Here is a 26283-nt window from a genome sequence, read left to right as displayed (position 1 = left end):
AAGATCTCCTGCCATTCCTTTCTGGCCTGCCACGTTTCAGTCGATAGGTCTGTCACTACTCTGATAGGTTTTCCTTTGTATGTTAGGGCCCTTTTCTGCCTAGCTGCTTTCAGAATTCTCTCTTTGTCCTTATATTTTGCCATTTTTACTATGATATGCCATGCAGAAAATCGATTCAGGTTACATCTGAGGGGTGTCCTCTGAGCCTCTTGAATTTCCACNCATTATTATTCTAAAATCTTGTTCAGTTATGCTGCTGATATCTGTTTTGAGCAGTTCATTAGCTGTCACTTCTTCTTGGAGTTTCTTTGGAGGAGAGCTCTTTTGTTTCATCATTTTAGTTAGCTTTCCGACTCTTACTGGTTTTAAAGACCTGTTATGCTCTCTGTATCTATGAGTGCTGCTATATCCACGAAGACTCTTTGTCTTTCCAGGGCCTATCCCTTCAGAGAGTGTTTTTTGAGTGGTATCTCTTGGTCTCTCCTGTTGGGACCTTGGTTATTTTATTTTCCTATTCGTAGTGATATTTGGGACTCTCCACCTTGTGTACTCTAGCTTGTTTCTTGAGGTAGCCGTTAGAAGGCTCTCTCAGTGGATTCTGCGTCCTTTTTCTCCCAATCTCTCAGGTTTTTTAAGGTTTCCAATGGCTTCAGATCTTTTCTGTGTGATGTATGGGCGTGAGTGCAAGTACGGAGCTCCTTACTTCTCTGCCATCTTGCCCCCTCCTTACTTCATTTTAAATGTAAGGATGCTGAGACCACATGAGTTACATAATTTGCCTGTGAAACCAGGTAGTCTGGCTCACAGTTTCTCCTCAGCCACTGTAGTTTCCCAATTTCTATGTGAAAATGATTTTAATGAATATGTAAGAGTTAATTATTCCTAGAGATTTAATAATATATAACACAGATTAACCATGTTTACCATTTCATTTACTTTTAGCTTCAAAGGATGCCAGTAGGCTGTTTAATAGGCACCTGTGGTTGTTTTCATTTGGGAAATTACAAATCTAAAAATACTTTCTTACCTCAATTTCTAGTTATCAGATGATTAAAATTACCCTGAAAGTCTCCCTCCATGCTAAAATAGTAATTTTAAATGTAAGTTTAAAGTTAACTAAGTCATTTTTACCAATTGTGAGAGGAAAAATGTATTTTGCCTCCTGTACTCTTTCTGAAATCTGTAATGTATCCATATTCATACACCAACTTTTTAATTATTCTTTCCTGGGACATTGACCATTCCCAAGCACCTCTTGGGAGTGGTGGCCTGTGCTGAGCTCTGAGGTGGGGCAAGGTGCCGGCTTCTCTGGGGTTAGCTCAGAGTGCAACTGATACATTAGAATTTGAAGCTACCAGAAAGAATTGAAAAGCAGAGATCATGAAACATGACCTTGTCTCTATTAACAAATTAACTACAGACATATAGCATCAAATAGATGATGAAGAATTTGAGGTGTAGTTGGACTCCTAGTTTTCTAACTTCCCATTTTAAAAAGTTCATTTGGTAGTAGCTTACATGGCATAAGACATTTTTTTAATTTAATTTTTTTTTTACAAATAGTTTATTGTCCAGTTGGTTTCCGTATAACACCCAGCGCTCATCCCCACAAGTGCCCTCCTCCATGCCCATTTCCCCCCTTCCCCCCACACCCATCAGTCCTCAGTTTGTTTTCAGTATTCAAAAGTCTTTCGTGGTTTGCCTCTTTCCCTCTCCCCCACTATTTCTCCCCCTTCTTCTCCCCCTTGGTCCTCTGTTAAGTTCCTCCTAATCCTCCTATACGTGCAAAGATATGGTATTTGTCCTTCTCTGCCTGACTTATTTTGCTAAGCACAACACCCTCAAGGTCCATCCATGTTGCTACACATGGCCAGATTTCATTGTTTCTCATTGCCATGTAGTATTCCATGGTATAGATAAACCACATCTTCTTGATCCATTCATCTGTTGATGGACACTTAGGCTCTTTCCATGTTTTAGCTATTGTGGAGAGTGCTGCTATGAACATTGGGGTACATGTGCTCCTATGCCTCAGCATTTCTGTATCCCTTGGGTAAATTCCTAGCAGTGCTATTGCTGGGTCATAGGGGAGTTCTATTGTTAGTTTCCTGAGGAACCTCCACACTGTTTTCCAGAGGGGCTGTACCAGTTTACATTCCCACCAACAGTGTAGGAGGGTGCCCGTTTCTCCACATCCTCGCCAGCATCTAGAGTTCTCTGATTTGCTCATTTTAGCCACTCTGACTGGCGTGAGGTGGTATCTCAGTGTGGTTTTGATTTGTATTTCCCTGATGAGGAGGGATGCTGAGCATCGTTTCATGTGTCTGTTGGCCATCTGGATGTCCTCTTTGGAGAAGTGTCTGTTCATATCTTCTGCCCATTTCTTCACTGGGTTGTTTGTTTTTCGGGCGTGGAATTTGGTGAGTTCCTTATAGATTTTGGATATTAACCCTTTATCTGATGTGTCATTTGCAACTATCTTTTCCCATTCCGTTGGTTGCCTATTTGTTTTCTGGGTTGTTTCCTTTGCGGTGCAGAAGCTTTTAATCTTGATAAGGTCCCAACAGTTTATTTTTGCTCTTGATTCTTTTGCTTTTAGGGATGTGTCCAGTAAGAAGTAGCTGCGGTGGAGGTCAAGGAGGTTGTTTCCTGCTTTCTCCTCTAGGGTTTTGATGGTTTCCTGTGTCACGTTCCGGTCCTTTATCCATTTTGAGTTTATTTTTGTGCATGGTGTGAGAAAATGATCTAGTTTCATTCTTCTGCATGTTGCTGTCCAGCTCTCCCAGCACCATCTGTTAAAAAGGCTGTCTTTTCTCCATTGGATACTCTTTCCTGCTTTGTCAAAGATTAGTTGGCTGTATACTTTTGGGTCCACTTCTGAGTTCTCAATTCTATTCCATTGGTCTATGTGTCTGTGTTTGTGCCAATACCATACTGTCTTGATGATGACAGCTTTGTAGTAGAAGACATTGAAATATGACTGATTCGATGATTGTTTTTTAATGTATGATAGAATGTGAGTTGAACAGAATTTCTCTTTCTCATAATTTTCTACTAGACATATGAATAAGTAGAACTGTGTCATGATGTGTTTATGTTATAAGAGCTGGCAGATATGCTTCAAAAGTGACATGTGCCTCCTTCTTTTCAGTGACTGCAACAGCAACAGGAACTCCATCGCCTCCTTCACCAGCATCTGCAGCAGCCAGTGCAGCTCATACTTCCACAGCGATGAGATGGACTCAGGTGCGTCCAGCCAAGGAGGCACCTTCACTTGCCTATGCTCATCCTCTGGTAGATACTTTCCAGGGATTGAGCTGCTTGATTGGCTTGTGTTTTCACCTTTATCAGTCATACTGCATTTCAGTCCCACGTGTTGGATAAAGTCAACATCTCATGCCGGTGGTAAACAGAGTGAATTAAAAAGATATGAGAGAAACAAATGAATTCTGATCTGAATATATATTTTAGGTAGTTTCATGGTACTATGAAGGATGTTAGGGACACTGGAAATGGGCTATACTAGAACATTAGATGTTGATTGTGTGAGGAGGTGGGAAGGGCTTTGAAACTGAGGACTTTTGAAAAAGTAGATGCTCCTTAACTGGCCTTAAAAGTTGATGGCAGGGAGAGGAAGGATGAGGAAAATGCTGAGAGATAGAAATATCCTACAAAGAGCTTATTTGGGGTGTGTTAAGAACAAAGACTTTGCATCCAATTAGGACACATCTTAATTTTGAAATACACAGTTTATTTTGACTATTTAACCATTATTAAACTGCACCGTTTGACAGAATCATTGATATGGGATATACAAGGTTTTTTCCTGTGAGGCACTCCACTTCCACCTCCATTTCAGTTTTTTTAATGTTTTATTTATTTTTGAGAGAGAAATAGACGCAGCATGAGCAGGGGAGGGTCAGAGAGAGGGAGATACAGAATCCAAAGACGGGCTCCAGGCTCTAAGCTAGCTGTAAGCCCAGAGCTCGATGTGGGGCTTGAACCCACGAACCGTGAGATCATGACCTGAGCTGAAGCTGGATGCTTAAATGACTGAACCACCCAGGCTCCCCTCACCTCCATTTCAAAGAGTAGTCATCTGATTGTCTAATTGCTATTAAATCTTTTGTGACTCTTTATCCAAACATAAGAACATGATTGAATAAGAGCTCATGTTTAAAGATTATTTTCTTATTTTGCTTATATTAAAATATTTTAGCATGTTAAACAGAAGATTTATTTTTTATATCTAGGTGATGAGCTTCCCCTCAGTGTTCGCATTTCTCATGATAAACAGGACAAGATACATAGTTGTCTTGAGCATCTTTTCAGCCAGGTATGATTTTTTTCTTTTCTTCTATAGACTAAACTGTCAGGAGGCCCTTCTGTAGACAGAGTAAAAAGAGCTTGGAGTAAGAATGGAAAGGCTTTAATGTGACCCTCTGCCCCCTCCTCCTCAATTTCCACAATTTAAAAGGGGAATAAAGACTCTTCAGCCAACCAACTTATAGGATTGTTGTGACTATCAGTATTTTATGCTTCAGGTTACAGTTATAAACATAGGCATTATTCTTTTTATTGTTTATTTCTTTTCATATTTTTCTTGACCTTTCTTGCTTAACTTTATTCCTAATTTTAAGGAGCACAAGGTTGTTCTAGTGCTTGTGTTGGTGTTTTGCATTAAAAATTTTTTTCAAAATGTTTATTTATTTGAGAAAGAGAAAAAGAACAGATAAGGGGCAGAGAGAGAATCTCAAGAAGGCTCCATGCTGTCAGCACTAGACCTGACGTGGGGCTCGATCTCATGAATCGTGAGATTACAACCTGAGCCAAAATTAAGAGTCAGATGCTTAACCAACTGAGCCACCCAGTCACCCCTGGTGTTTTCCATTAAAAATTTTTATATATCCAGGGGCACCTGGGTGGCTCAGTTGGTTAAATGTCCGACTGTGGCTCAGGTCATGATCTCACGGTTTGTGGGTTCAATCCCCGCGTCAGGCTCTTGGCTGACAGCTAGCTCAAAGCCTGGAGACTACTTCACATTTTGTATCTCCCTCTCTCTCTCTCTGACCCTCCCCTGCTCACACTGTCTCTCTCTCTCTCTCAGAAATAAATTAAACATTTAAAAAATTTGAAAAATTTTATATATCCATAACAAAAATTCATAATGTAGAAGCTTTTACTGCTTTGTGAAAGATTATGATGACCTTTAGTTTTTTTTTAATAACTCTAGAAATCTCCTTTTGTAAAGTGAACATATAAAGTGTATTTATATTTTATATTAATATATTGTGGGATAGTAGGAAATATTGCAAGTGTTATCAGTGAGTTTATTCCAACATTTTATTCAAAGATGGATTTTTGCAGGCATCGTGAGATTTCAAAAGTATTTGTGGCTCTAAGACAAAGCTATTTTACAAAATTTACTTTTGTAAATGTATATTATATATTATGAGAAGTATATAACTTTCAGAAATCTCTGCTGTTATGATAGGTGGATTCGATCACCAATCTCCTAAAAGGGCAGGCTGTTGTAAGGGCCTTTGAGCAAACCAAGTACCTCACACCAGGGCAAGGATTACAAGGTAAGGCTTAAAAAATCATTATTAGAAGCAATTGGGAAACAAAAATGGGAAATAATATAGTCATGAAGCAAAAGCATAATTTAAGAAGAAAATGGCTGCTCATGCTTCATAATCTCCTTAATATTAATTCTATTTTGATAATTTTTGAATATATATTAAAACATCAGTAATGAATCTTTTAGTTTCTTTGAAAGTTTAAACTGTGCAGTACCTATAGAGACTAGAATGAATAGAAATGAGTTAAGTGAAGAGATGTTGCATTGTTTTTACTGAAACCAGCATAAATGCCTACTTGGTTATAGCCCATTGGTGGGGGAATGGGTTTCTGGGATGTGTGTTGGCAAACAGAACAGCCAACACACCAAGATCTAGAGCTGCCACTTTCTATCCTCTAGTTTCAGGCATTGAAAACAGAGTTTCTAAACTGGTTTTAATCTAAACTGGTTTAAACATTTATAAGAAAATAATAATAAGGTTTGACTTTTTTTTTAGATTTAACCAGTTTTCTCCCGTAATGTAACTAGAGGAGTTGCCACCGTGCTAATACTCCAGGATGGCAGGAATGAAAGAGAATTCTGAAGCTTATAGGTTTCTTAACTGTTCAGTAAATGGTTGAGACTTACAAGAGATTTTCTATGTTTATTTAGAATTTCAGCAGGAAATGGAACCAAAACTGAGTTGTCCAAAAAGGTTAAGGCTTCACATCAAGCAAGACCCTTGGAATCTTCCCAGCAGTGTCCGGAATCTTGCTCAGAACATCAGAAAATTTGTTGAAGGTCAGGATGAAAAGCAAAGAACATCGTATAGCATTAGCAATAATCATTTAAACCCAAAAATTCAGTAATGCCCTGATTACTTTTTGAGTATTTCATGTTATGAGGAAAATAAAAGAACTGAAAAGGATGAAGGAGGAGGAAGGAAAAAGGGATAGAATTATAGAGCCTTATGTTCCAAGGATCTAAACAATGTAGAATGAATTATGAAGAATATTCTCAGTAAATAGAATAAGGGCTTATAGTTAGGAAGACAAATGGAACATGGAGAGTTTCATATTTTATAATATAATGCAATATCAGAAAAATTTCTATAGGATTCACAAAAGTCATGAAGCCAAGTTTTATGGGAAGTCTAAAAACTTAATTGTGACTCTATGAGAATCAAAATAATAACATAGGTTTTCAGGTTTCATTTTGGAAGTGTTTGTCCAAGTTTATTGTTATTAACTACCATGGCATTGCTTACTCAACATCCTTTAATTGGTACAACCTATAATTGGAGATGCAACACTTTAAGACAATTCTAGTGAGTCTGAATTCATGTTGTTTAGGGCCAGAATATTAAGTAGGAAATTCTGAGGGTTTCCAAAATGATTATAGTGAAAAAAATGAAATGAGAAATGTGTTTAATTTTTTTTAAATGCCTGATTCAGTGATTTTCTTACCAACATTAGACCAGTGGTTGGCAATGTCTGGAGATATTTTTTTGGTTGTCACAATTGTGAATGTGCTACTGGCATCTAGTGTGTATTGGCCAAAGATGCTACTAAATGTTGTACGGTGTATAGCACTGTCCCTCACAACAGACTTATTTGGCCCAAAATATCAATAGAGCTGAGGTTGAGAAACCTCTACAATAAATAAGTACATGCCAGCATTTAAATTTTTATCCCTTGGTCGTTTGTATGTTAGTTGGATATGGTAAATAGTATTCAGCAGAATTACAACCTAACCCTAGTCACTACCATTTGTTTTAGGGTGAACTACAGAGAATTCAATACTCTGCTGACAAAGAGAGCACTTAAATTGGATAGAGGATGAGCCTGTGACATAACTCTCTTGGGCCTCAGTTTCTTCATTTACCAAATGACAGAGATGTGAATATGCTCTAGGTTTACTAAGTTTTCCACCTAGAAATGTACTCAAATATAACATCTTAGATAGTAATTAGAGATCAGTAGAAGGAAAAGTTTGTACAGATATGGAAACTCCAAAGAATCACAACAATTCTACTGTGTGATGGAATCTTTTGTTTTTGACAGCTGAATTTCTTGGCTATAATTTTATTTTACTTTTTTTAAATGTTTTTTAACGTTTTATTTATCTTTGAAAGACAGAGCATGAATGGGAGAAGGGCAGAGAGAGAGGAAGACACAGAATCTGAAGCAGGCTCCAGGCTCTGAGCTGTCAGCAGAGCCTGATATGGGACTCAAACTCACAAACCATGAGATCATGACTTCAACTGAAGTCGGATGCTTAACCAACTGAGCCACTCAGGCACCCCTGTAATTTTAGTTTATAGCTAAATATAATGGCTACTTGTGACTCACAACATCATATTTAATGAAAAGTCTGAATTTAAAACCCCCCAAAATAATGAATAGCAAAAATGATAAATATATTTTTAAAGCGCTTTAAAGGGCTTAAAGGAATTTAAACATATGTTTATTTTACTGTGTAAAAGGTAGTATTTTTTGTGGAATAAATGCCAATATCATAAAACTCCTACAAGTTGTAAATGGACTTGTTGTCACCATCTTTGAAGGGTTTTTTCATCTTATAATTGTTTTTAGAGTAAATGCAGTATCAAGAACAGAGAAATCTTTAAACCTTTTCTTGTTTTTTTTTCTTTTTTCTTTATTTATTTCTGAGAGATAGAGAGAGAGACAGCATGAGCAGGGAAGGGTCAGAGAGAGAGGGAGACACAGAATCTGAAACAGGCTCTAGGCTCTGAGCTAGGTGTCAGCACAGAGCCTGACGTGGGACTTGAACTCATGACCTGAGATCATGACCTGAGCTGAAGTCAGATGCTTAACTGACTGAGCCACCCAGGCGCCCCCTTTTCTTGTTTTTTAAGAAGCTTTATCTTTGACATATAAACTTTTTCTAATGTAAGATATAAAGCTTAGTTTTTAATGATACTCGTTTTAAAAAACTTACATTTGTGGGGCACCTGAGTGGCACAGTCAGTTGAGCATCGAACTTATGATTTCAGGGCCGTGGGATTGAGTCCTGCATCAGGGGCTATGCTGAGCACTTGGAGCCTGCTTAAGATTCTCTTTCTCTCCCTCAGCCCCTCTCCCCTGCTTACTGTCTCTTTCTCTCTAAAATAATTTATTAATTAATTAAAAATATCACATTTTCATCATAAGTCCTCACCAATTCATCATGAATTTATCCTATTCAACTTAAACTAATTTTCAGTTTCCCACTTGTCTTTATATAGGGGATTGTTTAATGAAGGGATAGGTCTTGGCTAGAAATTGAACATAATGTCACCTTGCCAGAATTTCATGGTTTATATAAGTAGCTGGGACAACCCCATTCTGACGTTCCTGTGGGGGAGGAAAAAAAGTAATCTTTTTCCTTCTAGGTTCTCTAGCTGGGATCCTATAAATTAGTCAGACCAAAAAAAATTAATAAGCAAAAATAAACCCATTTACATTCATTTAATATCTTTACATTACATGGGAGCCCTTCTAAGGAAATGAAGACCAGGAAAAAAAATGCTTTTAAACTACATTTGATGAAGAGTAGAAAATTTTGCTAAAATGTGACAGGACAAAAGTATATGAGCAAAGGGAAACTTTTCATAAACTGGGGAAACTTAGTAAGGCCTGTTCCTCTGAGTATTCCTCTGTGTTCTGAGATAAGGATGTTCTTTTCTTCTGGGATTGGGAGGGCACTTCTCACATGAGGGGTTTATGATCTGCTTCAGTGGGGAAGCAGAGTCCTTTGTACACCCGCCTTTCCTCAAATTCCTTCATGTTGAAATTTTTGGTGTGCCAAATTGCCATATTTTGGGATAGTGTGTTTTGAACCTCCTCATTCATTCTTCTCTGATTTCAAAATATCTATCAAGTGTATCTCAAATATGATATCAAAATATAATTATATGATCTTTATATAGGAAACACTGTTACAGTACCCTTTCTAAACTACATCACAGTGTCATTCATCCATATATAGCCTTCTAAACTGAGGGTAGAAGAGAGCAGAAAAAAACAGTAGACTAAATGGGGGGATAGATTCATTGTGTAGTATCACAAAGATGATACCTGTCTCCTGCTTAATCTCTACACCAAATTATGATCTCAAATTATCAGCCAACTGAAGACATTTTTACTTGATTAGTACACTGTGACATTGTGGTTTATAATACGAAATAGATGCTAGTCTTTGTCCCCTTTCCTGGCAGATTTTCTAAAACTCTTGGAATTTCTTGTGATGAGAACAATAAAGGTGTCTTTTGTTATGTCAATGAGGTGACTTTTGGAAAACTTCTACTGATGGGGGCTGGTTGTCAGGGAAGCCAACCCTGTGATTAGGGGGTTGGAACTTTTCATCTTCCCTCCCCACCCCTACCCAGGTGACAGGGGCTGGGGATTTAGTTCAGTCAACAATAACCATTGATTTAATCAACCATGCCTATGTAAAGAAGCCTCCATAAGATCCCAAAAGGATGAGATTCCAGGTGGGTTCTAGAAGAGTGGTGCATTTAGAGAGCATGGAAGCTCTGCACCATTTCCCATGCCTTCCTTACCCAGTGCATCCCTTCCTACTGACTGCTCCTGAGTTATAATACACTGGTGATTTAGATGTTTCTTTGGATTCTGTGAGCCACTCTAGCAAATTATCAAAATCAAGGATGGAGCTGTTGGACTTTCCAGTCTGTAGCCAATTAGTCAGAAACACAGGTGACAACCTGGACCCACAGTTGGTGCCTGAAGTGTGTGTGTGTGTGTGGGGGGGGGGGAAGTGGGTGAGCAGTCTTGTGAAACTGAGCTTTTGCCCTGTGAGATCTGATGCTTATCTTCAGGTTGATTCCAGAACTGAGTCAAATTGTAGGATACCCAGATAGTGTTGAATAATTGCTTGATGGTATGGGGTAAAAACACACTGGATTTGGTGGCAGAATTGGACCCATCATCACTTTAAATTCAAATGTTTATTAGTGAACACATTTTCAACTCTTGCTCCCTACAAAAATTGTACTTTTCTCAAAATCTATAATTTTTTTCAGCAACTTACTTTTTTCCCATTTTTTTCTGCCTCTGTTCCAAATATCCTAAAGAGCTTCTTCTTTTTTTAAAATCATAGGTCTCCAATTTTCCCATTTTTCTCCCTACCTCAATAATTGGAATAGTTTTCTGGTGATTCCCCTGCCTACATCTTTTCTGATTTATGTATTACTATAAACTATATTCATCTTCCTAAAATATGTTAATAATTTGGTACTCTGCTCCAGAACTTTATAGTAATTTTTGTTAGATAAGTCTAAACTCATCAATCTAATGTTGGGAGCCATTTTTCAATGGGGCTATCTAACTATATCCCAATCTCTGTCTCTGTCTCTGAATGATACAATAAAGTCTTTTCTATGCTAGATTGTTGTATGTTTGGTATTCATTCTTTACTATATGCTCTTGCTAACACTCTTTCTAACTCTTAGGTTATGTACCTACTCACCTGACAATGTAACTTTAAAAAATGTATAAAGTATTTCAGGACTCACTTAGAATTCTATACCAACTTTAGCTAGGTCCAGATTATAATAACTATAGTGCATCATAGATACAGAGTACTTTAAAGGTTTTTAATATATATCCCCTTTTATTTTTCTTACACAGGCTCATGAAATAAATGAGATAGGTATTATCATCACTTATGAATGAGCACATTGAATGTTAAAGTACGATTGGCCATTGAACAACATGAGGATTAGTGACACTGATTTCCTACATAGTCAAAAATCTGCATGTAGTTTTTTACTTGCCCTCAAACCTAGCTACTAATATGCTTACTGCTGACCAGAAGCCTTACTGATAACATAAACATTCAGTTAATTCATATTTTGTATGTTATACATATCATACACTATATTCTTAAAGTAAGCCTGAGTAAAGAAACTGTTAAGAAAATCATGAAGAAGAGAAAATACATTTGTAGTACTGTACTGTATTTATTGAAAAAATTCCACATATAAGTGGACCCATGCAGTTCAAGCCTTTGTTATTCAAGGGTCAACTGTACTTGAGCAATTTTCTGAATAGCACAGAGATAGTACAGGGGTACCCTATAATTCCGCAGTTTTGCTTTCCTTGGTTTCATTGACCTTTAGTCAATCACAGTCCAGAAGTAGAAGATCGTCTTTCTGCTTATCATCAGAAGGTTAATAGTAGCTTAACTCTACATCACAGTGCCTACTTCCTCTCATCATGTAGGCATTTTACATCTCACATCATCACAGGAAGAAGGTTAAATACAGTACAGTAAGATATTTTGAGAGAGAGACCATTTCACATAATTTAATACAATAGATTATTATAATTGTTCTATTTTATTATTAGTTCTTGTTAATCTCTTACTGTGCCTAATTTGTAAATTAAACTTCGTAATAGATACGTATGTACAGGAAAAACATAGTTTATATAGTGTTCAGCACCATCCATGGTTTCAGGCGCCCACCGGGGGTCTTAGTCCATATCCCACATGGATAAGGGGGACGACTGTAGCAGATGGTTCTTCTGACTCTTTCTCATACTTTCCTGCCTCTGAAATTCTCATGTTCTTGTTATTTTCCCTGTAAAATGTAATGTTCTTTCAAGTATTTCCAATATTTCTTATCAGATAATTTTGTTGCTTTCGCTCTACTGTGAACGTGTCTGGAATAGGATGCAACCCAACCTTTTTTTATTTCCCATGATGGGCACATAAAGAAGCTTTGAATGTTTTCATATTTCCTTATTGCAAGTAAACTACCAATTAGAAGTAAGGCAATGAGTATGAAGCTAATACACATCATTTAACAAATATTTGTGATTGCCCTCATTTGGAAATGTGTTGGGAAGAAGAGTATTTGGAAATGTTTAATATTTTTCTGCACTTGAGAACACTATCTTGACATATAGATAGGAAAGGAAGTCTATATAGAGAGAGATTATATAGCTATACATTATATATAATTTACAACTATAATCTGTATAATTAACTTACGATTTTAATATGTAATGCATAATAAAATATTTATATTTATAGAGGCTCCTGGATGGCTCAGTCAGTTAAGTGTCCAACTTCAGCTCAAGTCATGATCTCAAAGTCTATGAGTTCGAACCCTGTGTTGAGCTCTTGGTGCTGACAGCTGAGAGACTGGACCCTGCTTAATTCTGTGTCTTCCCCTCTCTCTGCCCCTTCCCTGCCCGTGCCCTGTCTTTCTCTCCCTCTCTCTCTGTCTCTCTCAAAAATAATGAATAAACATTAAAAATTTTTTATAAAAAATATGTATATTTATATATAAAGTTTATAAATGCATATATAACATTTAAAAGTTTAAATAACTAAGGAAAAGTGCTGTTTGAGGGCTTATTGATCAAGACCACAATACCTGTAGGAGTTTAGAGAACACCGTGCAAACTACAGCAGCTATAAGGGATGACTTACAAAGGTAGCAGAATTTGAAGGGTGTCTCTCAGGCTAATTTAATTTAGAAATGGAATGAATTTTAGCCTATTGAGCAATGAATAGAATTTATATAGTAGATAGGAAGAATAGAATGTCAAGTAAATGGGATTTTTATTATCTAATGGAGTAAGATTGTGCTAATTTTTCCTACGTAGTTAATTAAAATGTGGTGTTAATGGTAAAAAAAGACTGAACGGCTAACTGTTATGTTTTCTTTTTGTGCAGAGGTGAAGTGTAGGATACTCTTGGCTCTTCTTGAATATTCAGGTAATATTTCCCATTTTTACTGTTTGAAATTATTGTGTCCCATGACCTTAGAAGTCTCATGATATCAAGGCAATGCCTTCAATAAATTAGATGTAAATACTATCCCTACTCTCTCTAAAGCCTTGGAAAGATTTTTAAAAAATACTTAGTTTTAATAAAAATACAAAACATGCTCATCATCAATTATAGTACAAACAAGGAAATGTATATAAATATATATTTAACTAAAAATAGAGCTACCCTACAATCCAGCAATTTTACTATTAGGTATTTACACAAAGGATGCAAAAATACAGATTCTAAGGAGTACATGCACCCTAGTGCTTATAGCAGCATTATCAACAATAGCCAAACTATGAAGAGAGCCCAACTGTCCATCAAATAATGAATGGATAAAGAAGATGTAGTTCACAATGGAATATTACTCAGCCATCCAAAAGAATGAAATCTTGCCATTTGCAATGATTGGATGGAGCTAGATAGTACTTTGCTGAGAGAAATAAACTGGAAAAACAAATACAAACACCATAGATTTCAGTCATATGTGGAATTTAAGAAACAAAACAGATNGGGCACTTGTGATGAGCACTGGGTGTTGTACGTAAGTGATGAATCATTGAATTCTACTCCTGAAACCAATATTGTACTGTATGTTAACTAAATAAAATTTAAATTTAAAAAAAGGAAAAAAATACAAATTTCAAAGTATACATATTTAATTTATATATATTCATTTAATTTTAATTTATATATATAATATAATATTTAATTTTAATTTATATATATATATATATATACACACAAACAGAGAATATAATTAAAAAGGAGGAAGGAACCAGGTTTTGGTAAAGTTAATTGTGCAAATGGGATTTATTGTGAAACTGTGTCTAATTTTGGTTTATGAACAAGAGGTAGGTGGGCCAAAATCAAGGGGTGGAGAAGTGGACTGTACTTAGAAGGAGGAGTCTTTAACAGTCTTTCACACCTGGAGAATTTAAATTATAAGTGAATGAATGAGTCAAGTTAGCCAGAGAGCTTTTTTTGTTTGTTGGCTGGTTTTTTATTTAAAGAAGTAGTTGTCTTGTTTTTTGACTGAGTAATAATAACAACAACAAAATATCTTACTTTTTTTAGTTTCACTAATAACCACTAGTTGATAGATCTCATATTTATAGATTTCCTTGGGTCCTCACAATCACTCTGTGAGAATATTATTTTTACATAGGTTTAAAGGTGAAGAAATTAATGTTCAGGCTAATTAATAATAACTACTAACTGGTATTCATTCAACACATATTTTTGAGCATCTGGAAGATTAGATGCCTTGTTGAGTAGTTGCATTAATAGTAAGTGGCAGATGAAATTCAAACTTAGTGATGTCAGTTGCAGAAGTGGTCCTGGAACACATTGCTTTATTCATTAGTATTCAAATGGCTGTTCTTGTAGATCCTTATTTTGATTTCAATTTAATTTTTCTATTCCCATCAGCATTCTCCTTTTTCCTACTTTATTTACTCACCCTTTTTTCTCCCTCATATAGAGGTTAACATCAGAATGCAGCCAAATTACTCCATATTATTGGCTGCAGAATTATGCTATCCACTTGTAAAGGGTAGATTGTGTCTGCTAAATGTTGTTTTTAACTTACCTTTATTCCTATCTGTCTCTCTCTCTCTCTCTCTGTCTCTCTCTAATCTCTCTTTTCTTTGTTGTTACTTTTTTAAAAAATTTCTTTTCCCTGCAGTCTAAGAATAATAACTAGGGATACTTGTGTGTCTAGAAACCATCTCATTCTTTTTTAGACCGGCTATGGAATTTGAGCTTTTTAAACAGTGGAGAGTAAATGAAGTGTTACTATTTTAAAACATGTTTGTATAAGGTGATTTTAAGTAGGTACTTAAATACTGGAATGAAACGGAAGCCTTTGATAAGTAAAACATCCATTTGTTTTGAGTGTATTCCCACTACAAGAGACTTATTAGTTTGCAAAAACAATAAACAAACTGTCACCAAAAAACAGCTCTCCATGCCTTTCTTCTTTTGCTAGAAGCTAGAAGCAGCTGTTGTTCTTGCTGTAGTTCTTATTGATAAAAATGAGGAATCAGAATAGTTTTGGAGAAGTATGGACACTTGTGAATATTGAACATCTGCATAATTATAAGAAAAGACCTGTCAGTTTTTGCTGGGAGTTTGCTTATTTTGGTGTCTTTGTTCATCATGTGGTTTCTTCCCTATTTAGCAATAGAACTGAGCTCCACTCAGTGCCACCCTGCTAGATGCTGGAGAAAAGAAGAATCACAGTAATCATGCTGTGCAATTTTACTTTGATAAGTGCTAAATCTCATTTATCTTTATTGTAGATCTAAGAAGTAGAAATACCTCACATTATATATAGGAATCTGATATGTAGGGTTATATGGTTTAAAATGGGTGGAATGGGTAGATGAAATCAGATTATATGCCTTTAGGTTCATGAGCATAATTCACATTATATGCCACTTCCCCTGGTCTTGCTATGCTGATGGTCTCTTGGGGAACCCAAACGTGTAAACAGACTCTCATAATGCTGAGTAACTAGCCAACGTGTACACGGATGCCCCCAGGCCTGTGGTGGCAGATCCAGGAGTGCAGGATACTTACTGAGAGAGAGGGGAATTTCACCAGAGGAGATAATATTTTATAAGTTCAGTGGGTTTCAGTAGTTCAAGGAGTTGACTCTTAAGGATGACTTAACATTTGCTCACAGAAAGGGTGGGAAAGTGTCCATAACCAGAGAGCCCAAAGGTGTGATCTCTAAGAGCATTTATAAGAGCATTTAACATTTGAGAAACCTGAGCAGTAGTGTGTTGCTCAAAGAGGAGAGGTCTGTACAGCCAGGGTCCTGGCTGCTTTCAGAGACAATCTCACAAGTCTGTGAAGATTGTTGCTGGTGTAGAGATGAATGGGGGGAAGTAATGCATTTATAAGCTGTCAACATAACTTGAGGATAGATAGATCGTAAAGACCCCTTTCTGCCATTTTGAGTTTTCTACCTTTGTTACTCACCAGAAACAATAATATGTAAAAGTTACTTGAAAATCTCAGTATGATGTGCATATTGAAGTTTATGCAAACAAGCCTTTTTGAAAATAGGAAAGTAAACTGAAAATCGCCTCATTAAATAGTAAGCATTTATAAAATATTTTTCATTTAAAAATATGTTGGTTTGAAATTTAAATGGCCTTGTGGCCCAAGGACATCTTGCATGTCAACTTCCGTTACTGTTTCTGTGAGCACAGACATGGCCGAGACCGCAACTTGGATGTCTTCATACCCCTGGTAACTGGTGCCATGTTTAATTCCTGTGGTGTGTTCAGTGTGAAAAGTTAGAATTAATGAACAAATACAACTTTGTGTGATCATTATGTGATTTGATAAAGAGGTTGAATGAAAATTTTATTTGGCTTTAAACGCATATACAATATAGTAACAGAGTGTAGAATAAACATCTAAGCGTTCTTTCTAAGGTTTAAAACAAGGGAAGAAATTTGAGCATTTCTTCTCAAAAGGAATTTGAAGAATTATATCTCCTAGTGGCAAAGTTATTAACCCTTGTGATTTCTTCTAAAGTTCTCAATGGAATTGGATCCTTCCTTCTCTAGACCTTAACTTTCCATTCTTCATATAAGGCATTTCTTTCCAATTCAATTTTTATTATGAAATTATTCTCAGGTTATAGGTGGGAGTATTCTTGCTAAAATTACTGAAGTATTATTTTAATTTTCCATATTTTCTGCTTTGCTGTAGGACAATAGAAAAGCAAAGCAAGAATGTACAAGAAAGATATAGGGCAATTTTATGTAGTTTCTGTCTTGAACTCAGTATTGCAGCTACACATTTTGGCTACCAAGCTGTCTGAATTGTCCTTCTAGGTTAAACTAAATCCAGACATTTCATGAAGTCAGAGAATGAGCTCATACATTTTCATTCCACTTAATTTGTTTGTTGGTTGCTCTATTGGTTCATCATTTTCATTATTAATTCAGTAAATAGTTCCTGAATGTCTACACTTTGTTAGAAATTGTGGACAAGAAAATAAATGTTTTGCTTTTTTCTTAATTGAGGCTTGGACAGTTTTTTCCCAGTTTAGCTATTTCACAGTTACCTGTAAAACACTCTTTTCTATCTATTTGAATGAGACACATGGCATATAATCACTTAAGGGAAATGTCTTACACATGTTGTTGATTAAGTTAATAAGTTGAGCCATATGGAATTTCCATATTCAATCATTTTGACCTAGTAAAGCAGCAAGTTTGTATAGTTCAACATAATAAATGAATATTTTCATTATAAAATTAAATATTTAAAATAGTCAATCCTTTTTATATTAATTTTTTAAAGAGTTGCTTTTGCTAATAGTGAAACTAGGTAACACACAGCAATTACATTATGTGTTCACATGCCCTTGATGGTTATTAAAAACATAAGATCACTGTTCTTGGTAAACAACTTAAAAATCATGCCTTTTATCAATAAAGCAAGAACTCATTACTAAATACTGGCAACATTTATATATATATATTTTACACTAATATTGATAATGCTTCTTCATTTCTGAAAATCCTGAGCCCTTGAAATATTCACTACACTTTTAAGAATATGAGTATTTTCACTTTTATTGTTCTTCTAGTACAAGTGATTTTTCAATGCATAGAATGTGTGGCTTATATTTATATAGTTCCTGGAGTTTGTATGTATCCAAACACCCATAGAAATGAGTCTCTGTGATCAGGTTCTCAGAGGCAAGCTTGTTTCCACTTTGAAAAAACAGTGGCCCAAGAGTGGCAATTCACAGGGTAAACATACCTTTAGTGTGGGCCCATCAAAAATCCAACCAATTGCAGAATAAGAATCCTGGTAAAAATCTGTGTGTGTTAAAACTGTAAATATATTACTATTTCAATGAAATATAAGAATTTATAAACTGGGCATGTTTACAACTCATGAAGTTTAATAGATAAATCTAAGAGATCCAGATTTGCTTACCAGAACCAATAACAGAAAATATAAATGCCTAATGAATTGATTTTATTCACCTGTGACATTTTTCAAAACTGTCTCTATGTTCTCCTGGGTTACAGACAGCGAGACGCAGCTCCGAAGAGACATGGTTTTCTGCCAGAGTCTTGTGGCCACAGTCTGTGCCTTCTCTGAGCAGCTCATGGCAGCCTTAAACCAGATGTTTGACAACAGCAAAGACAACGAGATGGACACTGGGGAAGCCAGCAGAAGGTGGCTGGACCAGATAGCAAATGCAGGGGTTCTTTTTCACTTTCAGTCGCTCCTGTCACCAAACTTGGTAAGGAATCACCAATATCTCTCACTATCTGTGACAACTGTAACACACCTTGTAGCATATTCCCCATATAAGAAGTGGTTATTCATTATGTATCAGCAGTTAGTCAGCTACTTTAAAAGAGTGCATTTTTCCACGGGCAAATATGGTTTTAGTAATAAGTATGTAGAAGGTATTCCTTCTTTATTGATTTTTATTTATTCTCAGGCTGCTGAGAAAGCCTCCATCTGTTACTAATTGCTGTATCCCTTAGCACTGACTGAGAAAGATCATCAGAGGAAAGAGGGTCTTTCTGCTGTGGTTCCTGATTTCCAATCCAGAAGAAATAGCCTGCCATGAAACCCACGGTTCCACTGAGGTTGATGTCCTAGAGCCTGCTTGGTTGACAAGCTCTGACAACTTGCATGCCTTACTGTCTGACAGTCTGTTTAAAATTTCTGTATGTTAAATGATTTTATTTCCTTCCTTTGCATGCATGTTTGTCCTGTTAATGAAAACACTGCCTTAAGTATTGTAGAATATTCCATATTTATACGTCCGTTTCCCACAGCACATATGAAGAAAGCATCACAAAATAGTTGATAAATCAAAGTTGTCTTTTAACATATACTTTCTGTGGTTCTGATAGTTGTCATGATATTTAAAGGCAAATATGTTCACTCTTACATATAAGCTGAAAGTGCTCGTTAAATAGAATTGTAATTTTAAATATGAGATCCTATGTCACCTATTAAAGTACACATAGAATGTGTGACTACCAAGTAACATGGTTGAGGTTTTAAACAAATGTATGTGAGTTTATATACCAAAATCTTTTTCTTCAATGATAATGAAGATAGGGAGGTAACTGCAGTACTGCACAGTCATCGAGGGTTCTGGAAGGATAAGGTAAGAAAGTCCGCCTCAGTGTACTTCAAAGAAACAAAATTAGATTCTTTTGAAAAGATTCTATGCATTCCATGTGGGTGATGGATTTCTTATTCGATTGTTAATAAAACTGAGAAAGATTTAACTAATGAAAGTTTTGAAATAAGGCACTTTGGGAAATGTTTAAAAACTAAATAAATATTAATCATTTCCTATCAAATAGAAATGACATAAGAAGGGAAGCCCACTTCCTAACACATGGTAGCATTAAGTTTTCGTTAAATGTGTGAGTGAATGAGGCTTCATTTCTATTCTACTCTTACTTTAAAACTGTCATTGTTTAATCAAGTGCTGGTACTTTTACTTTAAACTTAATTTTGTTTGAAATCCCAAGGAATGGGAGAAAATATTTGCAACTTATATATCTGATAAGTGACTTATATCCAGACTCTAGAAAGAATTCTTTTTTTTTTATTTTTTAAATTTATTTTGAGATTAAGAGAGAGAGGGAGCACAAGCAGGGGAAGGGCAGAGGAGAAGAGACAGAATCCCAAGCAGGTTCCGCACCTGTCAGCGCAGAGCCTGATGTGGGCTCACAAACTGTGAAATCATGATCTGAGCTGAGATCAAAAGTCAGACACTTAACCAACTGAGCCACCCAGGTGCCCCAAGACTCTAGAATGAATTCTTAACTCTTAATAAAAAGACAACTCAGTTAAAAAAGCAAACAAAGGATTTGAATACATGTTTCTTGAAAGAAGATACAAAATGGCCAGAAAGCACATGTAAAGATGATCAACATCATTAGCCATTGGGGAAATGCAACTCAAAACTACAATAAGATACTAGGACACTTGTGATGGGATAGCTGTAATCCAAAAGACAATCACAAGCTTTGGTAAAGAGAAACTGTAACCCTCATACATTGCTGGTGGGAATGTAAAATAGTGCAGCCATTTTTAAACAATTTTTCCATATATTTTTTATTTGAATATAGTTGACATACAATGTTACTTTAGTTTCAGGTGTACAACATAGTGACTGAACTTCTCTATATGTTGTGCTACCCTCACCACAAGTGTAGCTACCATCCGCAGCCATACAACACTATTTATTTTTCCTTATGCTGTGCCTTTTATTCCCATGACTTATTTATTCCACACCTGGAAGCCTGTATCTCCCGCTCCCCTTTATCCATTTTTCCCATCCCACCACTCCCTTCCCTCTGGCAACCATCAGTTTGTTCTGGTATGTATGGGCCTGATGGACACTGAAGTCAGTGCAACCATTCTGCAAAACTGTTTAGCACTTTTTCAAAATGTTAAACATAGAATTACCATATTACCTAGAAATTCTACTCCTGTATAATATCCATGAAAATGAAAACTTTTATTTTCACGAAAACTTGTATACAAATATCCTCAGGCTTCAACATGGATGGGCATTGAAAACATTATGCTAGTGAAATAAGCCAGCTGCAAAAGACACATATTATTTGAGTCCATTATTGTATAATATGTGAAATAGGCAAGTTTCAGAGACTAAAAGTAGGCTAATGGTTGCCTCGAGCTAAGGACTGGGGGCAGGAATATGGGGAGTTAATGCTAATGGGTACTGAGTTTCATTGTGGAGTGGTGCAAATATTCTAAAATTAGACTATGGTGATAGTTACACAACTCTGTGTGTACACTAAAACCTCTAAACTTATACACTTTAAATGGGGGGCTTTTAAAGTATGTGAATTATCTCTCAAGAAAACGGTTTTTTCCCTTAGTCTTTTGAAACCCTTAACTTTATAGAATTGATTTAAAATAATCCAGAGTTTGCTTTAAAAAAAAGTCAAAGAAACCCATATTTTTTCTGTGTCTGTAAGAAGCACATAAAAGCCTCCTAGGAATGTGAAAGGTTCTCTGGGAGCTGCCTGTCCTGGCAGTCTATGTGTCCCTGGGCACTGAGCACAGTCCATAGTCACTCACGTATCACTTTAGCCACGTCTGCTGGAGTGTCAGGGCTTGCACTCCAGCAATCAGAGTCCTGCCTGTTTGGGATATTTTTTCCTTGTGTATATTCTTCTCAGTTGGGAAAATGCTGATTCCTCAGCCCTGTCCTTCCAATTCTAGGTTCATGGCATACTTTTGCTGCTTCAAAGGATTTTCAAAAATAACAGTTTACTAAAATAAACATTTATCCAGCACTTACTGTGTACCATACACTGTATTATATACCAAACCAACGTGCAAAGGTGATGATTGTCTTAACATTCTGCTTTCTGTGCTGTACATCTTTCGGATCTGGAGTTTGATTTAGTGATTCTTCTTCACACAGTGGACATTCTTTACTATCTCCTTCACCCTGTACTCATGCCTCCCCCCTCCCAAAAAAAGGCTATATGCTTTCATCAACTTTTAAAAATGTGTATAAATCTTGTTAAAATCATTATTTGAAAGCATCATTGATAATCAAAAGGAAACAAATGTTACCTTTAAAAAATAAGCTGTGTATGATAAGGCTAATTTTCTTTCAGGAGGAAATTGATAAAAGACTCTAGATGGTGCACAAAACTGCTAAAGGAAAGCCAGGATATAGTATTAGAAAGATAGTATTGCTGAGGAATGTGTTACCACAGTTGGGCCTTACCTGCATCAGCTGTAGAATAATATGCTCTTAGAATGAAAGAAATGATAAAATCAAATCAGATTTCATAGTCACAAGACTCTAGACTAAGGCCTCATAAGGGCAAGTGAGATAAAAACGATTCTTGTCCCTAAGCTCTTTGGAAGAAAATTACTGCTTACATGCAAATTGCTTTCATCACAGCTCTACAAGGTTGCAAAATGAATAATGCATAGCTTATCTTATTGTAAAACAGGATGGAAACTGTGTACTGTAGCTTTTCAATAAAACAATATTCTTGCCTTTTAGCTGTTATATTTTTAAGATTATAGAAGTTTAGAGGCAGATAGCATGCTTATTGTATTATTTACACAGTTGTTTGTAAATAATAAAAATCAACACAGTTTGAATCTAGCAAAGTTGTAGCTATAACCATTTAGATAGTATGGAAAAGTAAAAATATAAAACTATTAAAGAGACTTGTAACTTTGAGGGATTTGTTAATTACACTGTGGGCAGTAAATTATTAGATAAGTGTTGATAATTTGGTCTGCATGTAAATAAAACACAAATGAAGCTAGTTTTGGTCTGGAAATGTGATGTGATGTGATGTTCTATCCTTTGAAATCCATTCATATCTTGTATTTTATTTCTTTCTAGACAGATGAACAAGCCATGTTAGAAGATACACTGGTTGCACTATTTGATTTGGAAAAAGTTTCTTTTTACTTTAAACCATCAGAAGAGGAGCCACTGGTTGCAAGTAAGTAATTGAATGTTTCATAGGTGTTTCATAGAATTTCTTGACATCAAACAACAACATATTGCACAACTTTGATACTAGTATATTTGCTACATAGTTCAAATTATTTTATATAAGATATTATATTTAGGGTAAAATAAATAATAATAACCAACTGTGAAAGTGATAGAAAATATATGTAATTTGAATCTACAGATAATTCTGAACCTTTATTTTCATCTATTAGTTTGAGCTTCAAAACTTTCCTTGAGTGTATACATCAAATTTTGTGCCACAGGCAGTATTTTCTTTTTTTTTCTGTTATTATGGTAAAATATACATGCTATAAAGGTTGCCATTTGACCAGTTTTCAGTGCACAATTAAGTGGCGTTAAGTACCTTCTCAGTGTTGTACAATCATTTCCACCACCCATCTCCAGAACTTTCATCCTACTAAAGAGAAACTCCATACTCGTTAAACAATAACTCCCCATTCCTGTTCGTTCAGTCCATGGTAACCTCTGTTCCACCTTCTGTCTCTCTGCAGGTGCCTGTACTTGGTACTTTATGTAAGTGGGATTATTGAATATTTGTCCTTTCTGCTGCTTTTTTCATGTCATTTTTTTTTTAATGAAAGGACTGCCCTAATATATCTCACTATAGTGGATAAACTCTGTGACCTCTGAGCCTTTTACAGAAATATATTATATAACAAAACTAACTGAACTGAGTCTTCACTCCTCATCTTCAGTTGATCCTGTAGAGAATATATTAGCAGGCAATGAATATAAGTATTTATAGCCAAGAAGAAAGAGAGGAAATTTAAGTTATGCTCACATTATGTGAAATTTAGATCCAAACCAATTGAGAAAGACATAAAAATCTAGAATTTAATCCTGAAGGTGTATATAAATATTCTACATTTTTCCTAGCTTAACAATAAAAATTGAAAATCATTACATCTGAGTGTCAAATTTTAATGTGTACAAATATAATTACATTACTATCTTGATTCATTTTTTCATCCTGTACAGTTTCCATGATGGCTAAACCTTTTCAAGTGCCTGGAACGAAAAATGCAATATTTTATTCAGGGAAATAAATGAACAAACATCAATTAAGTATATATAGTCAGTAAGCAAAATGGTTTTATGGTTATAAGAGTAGAAGGAAACACAAATGTGGTGTGAAGAATGAAAGAAATAATGTCAACAGGACATAGTTGTAACTATTGTTGCAACTAAGTTACTTTATGAATTGACCTGAAGGACTTAAAAGCATCCCTTTGATTTAGCAATTTGCCATCATTAAGCCTACTAAAGGGAATATTTTAGAACATGCAAGCAGAGAAATAGAAATATTTAGGTTAATCTCTATCTTTTAGTTGCTGCAAGTTATCGTCATTTATCTACCATTTCAACATTTTCATAAATAAGTTTAAAATATATCTATCAACTCAAGAAATTTTTCACAGTTTATTTTTCTGTCTCTTGTTTTTTCATAAATGTGAGGATCCTATGTAGAAGGTAGAAGGTATAAGCTTCTTCAGGAGTGAGAAGGATTTTTATTTATTTATTTATTTTTAATTTAATGTTTATTTTTGAGAGAGAGAGTCAGACACAAGCAGAGGAGGGGCATAGAGAGAGGCAGGCACAGAATGTGCAGCAGGCTCCAAGCTCTGAGCTTTCAGCACAGAGCCCAAAACGGGGCTCCAACTCATGAACTGCGAGATCATGACCTAAGCTGAAGTCAGACACTTAACCAACTGAGGCACCCAGGCTTCTCTTACTTATGTAATGTCTGTTATGATAAATAGGGACCCAGTAAACATTTATTTAATCCATGATCTGATTTAGGAATTGATAAGCATCCATTCATTCATCAAAAATTTCTTAAATACCTACTTATGGCCAAGCCCTATTTTAGGAGTTGGATCAGTAGAGTGCTAAACAAACATATCTCTCTTGGAACTGATATTCAAGTGGGGAGAGATAGATAATGAGCAAGATTAATAACTTAATTTGATAATAAAGTAGAAGACAATCATATGACTGTATGAAGGGAAATAGAAGAGAACAAAGGATAACAATGAAGGGGCAGGTGAGAGGTTGCAAATTTTTAACAAGCGAGGAAAGCCTTACCAAAAAGGAGAGCAAAGGCCTGAAGGGGCAAAGGGATATTTGGGAGGGAGTGTTCCAGACTCTGAAGTGGAAACAGGTGTGGTATGCTCTCAGGGTAACAAGGAGCCCCGTGTGGCTGGAGTGGCATGAGTGAGGAGAAAGAGCAGGGCATGAGAGCAGAGAGCAGGCCAGACCACTGAAAGAACTTCGCATTTCTACTGAAGCCATGGAGCAGAGGAATGACCTAATTTGANAAAAAAAAAAAAAAAAAAAAAAAAAAGCTGCCTCTGGCTGCAGTGTTGTATAAAGCATTACTGGGGACAAGGACAGAAGCAGAGCGACCAGTGAGGAAGCTACTTAAGTGACCCAGGTTGAAAGATGATGGTGACTTGACCTTGAGGGTAGTTGTGGAGATGATAGAAGTGGTTGCTTCTGTATGTATTAAATTATGAAGGTACAGAGAACAGAATTTTATTAAAGTCTCATCTTCACTGATAAATGAGAGAGAATTAGAACATGAATTACAATGTTAAGGATTTGGATTATATTCAAGGGAGAACTTGGTAAAGGGGATTAATTAATGAGGATAATATTACTTGAACAAATTGTATGGTCTTCTTTGGACATAAAAAATATAGAATATATTTTCATTTACTTTAATCATGTGGGCATGATTTGCCAAAGGCAGAGAATCTCTTATTTTCACAACATCACCTGTTTTTTTTTTCTTTTAAATTTTGCTTCAGGAGCCATTAGCTCACAGGAGTACTGTTATCCTTGGTTCAAATATGACATTACTGGTGAATGGTCTTTTGAGCAAGCAGGCAGGGGACCTGTGTTATAAGCTTAATAAAATATTTACTTATTGCCTAGCCACTAAAAGAGATTTAATTCAGCACATTGAAAAATAGTATAACTATTAGATATAATTAAGACCACGTAAGTAATATTAGCATATAAATGTGCACATATCTGTGACAAACATAAACATTCATATAATTCATATATATTTTTATGAATGTCCCCAAAGGATAACCTCAACTTCTGAAAACAGGTCCGTAGGGAAAGGTCAGTTCTAATGCAACTAATAGATATTCCAAGCAAGTCACTAACAATGACAATAGGAATATAGTTATCCTTTTAAGTTGATTCAGGAAAGAAGAGAATTTTTCAATACCCAGTGTCATCACATCTTATTTAAGTGGTATAAGGAAAGTAGAACTTTGTTATTAATTGCATGTGATTTGATCTTTCTGTAAGGTTAGAAACAGAGGAGTCATATGGACTCATTAAT

At 35.7% G+C, this 26283-nt stretch overlaps 1 protein-coding gene across 1 annotated transcript in view; it reads left to right on the top strand.

The window, feature by feature from the left end:
- The window catches only part of PREX2 (phosphatidylinositol-3,4,5-trisphosphate dependent Rac exchange factor 2), a 288146-nt gene that overhangs the window by 180365 nt on the left and 81498 nt on the right, over window positions 1-26283 (top strand). The window contains exons 27-33 of the mRNA XM_077752494.1: window positions 3152-3246; window positions 4254-4336; window positions 5495-5585; window positions 6233-6361; window positions 13268-13309; window positions 18433-18650; window positions 22788-22890. Of these exons, the coding sequence (XP_077608620.1) occupies window positions 3152-3246; window positions 4254-4336; window positions 5495-5585; window positions 6233-6361; window positions 13268-13309; window positions 18433-18650; window positions 22788-22890 (761 nt within the window). The remainder of the gene's footprint in view (window positions 1-3151; window positions 3247-4253; window positions 4337-5494; window positions 5586-6232; window positions 6362-13267; window positions 13310-18432; window positions 18651-22787; window positions 22891-26283) is intronic.

This window comes from Crocuta crocuta, unplaced genomic scaffold (assembly GCF_008692635.1).
Source record: "Crocuta crocuta isolate KB4526 unplaced genomic scaffold, BGI_CrCroc_1.0 scaffold141, whole genome shotgun sequence".
In the NCBI taxonomy this organism is placed as follows: domain Eukaryota; kingdom Metazoa; phylum Chordata; class Mammalia; order Carnivora; family Hyaenidae; genus Crocuta; species Crocuta crocuta.
Note: the sequence above shows the minus strand (reverse complement) of the source record. Positions and strands in the feature narration are given on the sequence as shown.